This window comes from Kryptolebias marmoratus, linkage group LG22, assembly GCF_001649575.2.
Source record: "Kryptolebias marmoratus isolate JLee-2015 linkage group LG22, ASM164957v2, whole genome shotgun sequence".
NCBI classification, from domain to species: Eukaryota; Metazoa; Chordata; class Actinopteri; order Cyprinodontiformes; family Rivulidae; genus Kryptolebias; species Kryptolebias marmoratus.
In genome coordinates this window covers 11,153,437-11,159,436 of record NC_051451.1, presented here as the reverse complement: position 1 = coordinate 11,159,436, position 6,000 = coordinate 11,153,437, and the positions used below count along the sequence as shown (strand labels likewise).

Here is a 6,000-nt window from a genome sequence, read left to right as displayed (position 1 = left end):
GCACTGAAGATTGATATATATAGATATATCTATATATATCAGTCAGAAGGACACAGGATTATCTCCTGGCCTGGAGTATTTCTGGGTGGAGTTTATCCGTGTGAACACATGGGTTTACTCTGGGTACTCTGGTTTCCTCCCACAGACCAAAACATGCATTTTAGGTTCATTGGTAACCCCAAATTGTCCCTAGGTGTGAGTGAGAAGGTGAATGCTTGTTTGTCTCTATGTGTCCCTGTGATGTGACCTGTCCAGGGTTGTCCCCCGCCTCTCGTGCAATGGCTGCTGGAGGTGGGCACCAGCATCCCTGCTTCCCGGAAAGGAAAGGTGGGTCAAGAAAGTAGATGGATGGATGTATATAACAGGGATTGAAGCAAACAATGTAAAGAGGAGTACACTGTGTACATGCTCTTAGTCAAAGTTCAGAGTATAGTGTTCTCTAATGAACCGGCGTTCGAGTTATAAGACATGCATCCAATCAATCAAACAAAAATATTCCTGAGCATATGTTGTGGTGTCTGTTAAGAGGAATTATGAGCTACTTAAATTACCAAAAATGGTCTTAAACAAAAAGGTGAGGCAGATATGCTGACCATTGTCCCAACAGAGACCTAAGTCTTTAAATCAGCAACACTACTTGCACCCAGTCCCGCTCCAAGTTTCCATTTGTTTTTTGAGGTTCTATAAATCCAAATATCAAGGAGTTAAAAATCCACATCCAACAAAATCTGGCCAAGGGGGGGCAATGAGGGGGGCCAGCAGATTTATAGGGGTTGCCACTGAGCCCCACCCCCCTGGTGGTGCCCCTGCTAAATACTACTTTTTAACTGAGCATCGCTTCAAAAATCACCAGACTGTTCCTTTAAGGCAGGGCTGTCAATCTCAGATAGACAGGGGGGCCAAAATTAAAAAGCTGGTCCTAGCCAAGCGCCAATCTTGAGCAATATTTACTGAACAAATACAGAAATTAACCCTGGTTTTAGATGTAATATGTCAAATCAACATTATATGAAAGTTAGAACAAACATACTGAACAATGAAAAATAAAATGAACTTTAAAAGACATGATTAGAATTCATAGCTTCTTATGCCTTTTCTTCATTATAACAGCTAAAAAGCCACCAGCAAAAGTCTGATCATACAGCTGCTAACATTTAACTTTGAAACAAGAAGAAAATACAAAACAACTCACTGTTACTTAGACGCACATTAACTCAAGTCAGATATCGGATATCGTTTCTTGGCTGCAGGTTTATCAACAAGAGTTGGATCGGCCCCGTCCCACGCTCTCTGTCGCTCTTTTCACGTCAAAATCAAAGCTTACTGACAATTTCAAGCTTCATTTTCTTGGCTCCAAAGTAACCGACACGAGAAGACGTCACTAAACAACATAAGAAGGGACAGAGACTCGATTTGTCCCAGACTGGAGGGCCAGATCTAATAATATATAAATGTTATCTTGGGGGGCCAGATAAAGTGGTACCAAGGGCCAGATCTGGCCCGCGGGCCTTGAGTTTGACATATGTGCTTTAAGGGTAGCAACAAGCCTCTCTAAAGCTACAACTAAGATGGTTTTTAAAGCACCATAAATTGTTTGAGTGGTATTTGCAGATGGAGAAATGTGCTTGGAGGTGACTGAAAGTTCAAAGAGTTATTGAACACCTGAAACCAGGTTAGTTGTCCCTCGGCAGAAACGTGTGTGTGTGTGTGTGTGTGTGTGTGCAGCAGACAGAAACAGGCCGGTCAGCGGCAGCATTCCTGTCTCGGACGGGCTCGAAGGCGATGGGAGGGGCGGACAGCAGCAGCAGCAGCAGCAGCAGCAGCAAGTCTGGGGTCCAACATCCCATCTCCTGAAGCTCGCTGCCCCTTCCTCCTCCTCCTCCTCTTACTTCACGTTCCCCCGCACTCCAAACCTCTCCTCTCCTCTCTCTCTCTGGGTTTTAAATGCATTTTTCCCTAAGCGACAAGTGACCACGCGCCGTAGAGGTCAAAGGGGACTCGCTACAAGAGCTTGTGGTAGGTCACGTGACTTTCCACATCCCACTAACCGCAAAACTGGTGTTTTTTTTTTTTTTTTTTTTTTTTTTGTCGGTTTTTATTTTTTATTTTTTTGTCCTTTTCCGGCCCCGGTGAACTAGTTAGAGCAGAAAAAATAGCTTGGTGCAGCTGCATCGGAGAGAAGGCTCGGGAGGAGGCGAAACTGCGGGATACGATGAGCGAAGCGGACACCACCACGGACAAGATAATAACAGGTGAGTCAGCTCTTTCGCCACCTTTTCATTTTTTTTTATTGGTAATTAAAGGCGCATGCACGTTCGCCCCGTCTCTTCGCGCTCAACGCCGTGTCGCGTTCACGAGCGGTCCGTTTTTTTTTACGGTTAAAGTGAAGGGAGCGGTCAGAAAGTGTTTCTTTTTTTTTTTTTGACAAAATGATGGACGTCCTCGCGACGCCTCTGCTGCAGTGTTAGCTCTCCCGCCGCGTCCGGGCTTTGGCTTCTTCCAAGGGCAGGCAGGCAGCGTGGAGGACCTCGCCTTCTCCTGGCCCTGCTTTCTTCTTCTAGGCTGCTCAACGAGAAGGGCTATAAAAACAAACATTCTGATAGGAGTTCGTGTTCGCGCACGGTGCGTTTACGGACCGCGGGGCAGCGCTTGTTCGGCGGCTCGCTGGGCTCGGACGCAGCCCCGCTCGGGCCTCCTTGTAACGGTGCAGAGGCTGGTCACATGGCTCGTCCCGCAGGAGAGTTGTGTGACTCTGCAGTAAAGTCTGCAGCGCTGCTCGTCACCCGCCCCGGACCGAAGCGAAGCCGAACTGAGCCGAACCGAGCCGAGCCGGACCGGGCACTCTGCAGCAACTCTGGGCTGTGCTTCTAAAAACCACCATCAGACGAGAATGCCTGAACTTTTCTGCAAAACGTGTTGCAAATACTGCTTTTACTCAAATAGGCGTACATTAAAAGTAGATTTTCATTTTCAGCGTCTTTTCTTTGAAGGTCTTAGTGAAATTTATTATATGACATAATTTAAGGCATTAAAAAGACTGATTGTAGCAACTGTAGTTTAAAGACACCCCACACCCTACCCAGCCCCCCACAGGAGATGCTCAGACTAACCTCTCAGGGGGCTTGGCAACAGGCCATGGTTATGTAAGGCACCTCACAGAGTGCCTCAGGAATTGGACTGATGATGTACTGGAAAATGGATGCACCTTGCCCTAACTGAAATTCCTAACAGTATGAAAAAAAGGTTTGCTCATTCTGCTTTAAAATGATGTTCACCCTAAGTGCTGGGTGGATGGGGAGGGGACTGGGGGGCCTTCAAGGATGCCCTTTAGTTTGCAGATTAATATGCTTTGCTCACTTTTCTCCCGCTTGCTTCTTACTGAAGCGTCGAAGCACCCTTAATTTTAATCTCCAGTTCGCTTCCGTCGCGATGTTCGATACGCCATCAGCAAAACTGACATGAAAACGTCCGTCCCGATGACAGACAGTCTGCCATGACTTCTGCTAGCAGGGCGTCGTAAGGCGCAGACAAAACCTGAATAAAACTGTGGAAAAATGTCCTTATACATAACAGCGGGGCTTCGTCAGCCCCCCTTTGGAGCTCTATCACTCAGACATACGTCACAGTAGAAACATCAGCCAAAGTTTTTACATAATGGAAGAGTGAATAAACAGGTTTTAGGAACTTTGGAAAAGTTTACCTCGGAAAGTTCATCCTACAGTGGGACTTTTGAATTGTCTAAGCGGTCCAGAATTTAGACATACAAATCCTTTTTCCACAGATTTTCCACATTTTATACAGTGTAAACAAAACAGTCATTTTTGTCTTCTTTCACTACTATGGGGCTTAATGTTTTCTATGAACTCCCCCCTTCCTTCCCAGAATGCAGAATGTTCACACCCACACCCTCATTAACTTCCACTGTATCCAAGTTCAGAATTTTCTTTTCAAAACTGGAGGTGAAGGGTCTTCTTAACTCACCATATCTGTGTAGAAACAAACAAAAAACAGCGACGACTTGCGACCACTAGATGATTCTGTTTAAAACATTTTGTCGGTATGACTTATTGTCAGCGTCCGAATTAGCTGAGGTCAACACTTTACGAAGCAGCGGGTACGCAAAATTCAGAACGAGCCACTGCTCAATGCAGTGGAGCCAGCATGTAAGTCTGGAGAAAATTTGACGCCAGTGCTAAAAAATCCATTTTCTAATACTATTAAACCATCCTCAAACAGTGCTACCGGTATTATATTTTTCAGCAGCGGGACTTGGGGGTGAGAAAACTTGAATTCATTATTTGCACAGCTTTTAACCCTCCTGAAGCCCTCAAAAGAGAGATAGAGATAGAGAGAGGTAAAGAAGTCCTTGTAACTTCGGGTCAGTTTGACCCGAAGGCCACCGGAGGGTTACACCTTATTACCGCCCAACCCTAAGGCTGAAATAGTCAACCTTTCCTCAGGAAACAGTTTCAGACCGAAGTGCACACCAGCTGCATGAGTACCAATGGACAAATAACTTTCTGGCTATTTAACAAGTAAAACAACAGAACTACGGGTTTATTTAGCCTGTCTAAACATGATTGGACGAAATCTCTGTGTGTGCTATAATTATCTCGAGCAGCTAAGCTAAGATGCGAACACTTAAGATGGAAATAGAAGTTTTTAGGAGAAATGATATTAATAATGCTGATGATACTTCATTTTATTTAAAATTGGTGTCAGAGGATTGGACACACACAAAAGGAGCGCAGTACTTGTTACAGCTCATGGTAGTTGGGTAAAAGAGGGACTTTAAACAGATTTATGTGGCAGGGATGGGCAGTAATTCTTAAATTTGTGACTGTTTAGAAGTCTTTTTTTCCCCCCTTTTTTTAATGTCAGCCCTTGGTTATGACATGTCTAGTGGTTTCCTAATTACCACGCAAAAAACAAGTTACATACCCCTCCTGGAAAAAAACAAAACAAAAACTGAAGTTGTCCCCGGGTTTGTTTCTGCCATCGTAGTTTATTTTGAAAGGGTTACAAAGTGGACCATGGGTTGTCACGGGTTGATCTAGCTCCATTTATACTGTTAGAATATGTGCACGTTTCTCCTCACTGGTCCATTGGACCAGTGGAAATGGAACAACAGATCGTCGGCTAGCAGGATTAGCAGCAACGCGCTCTGCCTTAACAAAGCCTCCGCTCTGTTAGACGGTTTTTCAGCAGCGGGACTTGGGGGTGAGAAAACTTTAATTCATCGCAATCCCAAGCGTGTGCATGCAGTCATGTTTTAAAGAAAAAAAAAACAGAAAACAGATAATAGTCCTAAGTCATAAAGCAGCAGTTAAAATTATACTCATTAGGGCTACTTTTGCTACTTTCAGACATTAGCATAAGATTAAATAAGTGCATGTCGTGAGAAGCCTGAATTACTGCAAGTTGGTCTTGTTACGTGTGGAGTGGTGGCTGATAGTTGGACTGGGAACTGGATAGAATGGGAATAATCAGATACTTACCAAAGGATATGAAGAGTACTTTTGCTGAAAATGCCCATCTCTACTTTGATCGGGGACGTCTTCACACCAGCTTGCGTCCACAGTCCCAATGTCAAGGCCACAAATATTGCAGGATTTTCTTCAGTGGTGTGGGTTGCACTGCCCTCCTTTTTAACCTGTTACTGTGAGCTGTCAGTCACTTATTTGGCATTCATTTCCTGAACTTTTTCCCACGTTAGTTGGCTCTGTGGACTTTTTTTTTTTTTTTTTGCTTGTAAAAAATAAAAAAACAGTCATCGCTTGTCAAACAGAGGAGCCATCATTCTTTTTACGTTAACCCTGTTTCAAAGCAAGCTATTGCAACAAGCTGCAATAGTTAGTATGTGCAATGTCCAGTAGCTTCACTAACTCCATTGCTAACATCAGCTTTCAGTGTCCTTCCCCAGAGCTTGTATCCCTTATCTCAAATAGAGACTACTGGTTAAACAGCATACATCCCTGTGGCAACTTTGAACCTAACTAA

At 44.3% G+C, this 6,000-nt stretch overlaps 1 protein-coding gene across 5 annotated transcripts in view; it reads left to right on the top strand.

The window, feature by feature from the left end:
* The first annotated feature begins 2,081 nt into the window (after positions 1–2,081).
* hspa12a (heat shock protein 12A) overlaps positions 2,082–6,000 on the top strand; it is a 44,116-nt gene continuing 40,197 nt past the window's right edge. For 3 of the 5 annotated variants that reach the window (XM_017421734.2, XM_017421729.2, XM_017421732.3), the window contains exon 1: positions 2,083–2,252. In XM_017421734.2, coding sequence (XP_017277223.1) covers positions 2,213–2,252 — 40 coding nt within the window. In that variant the 5' untranslated portion in view covers positions 2,083–2,212. Of the gene's footprint in view, positions 2,253–6,000 lie in introns of all 5 variants that reach the window. The other 2 variants (XM_017421733.3, XM_017421730.3) reach the window with 1 other exon arrangement.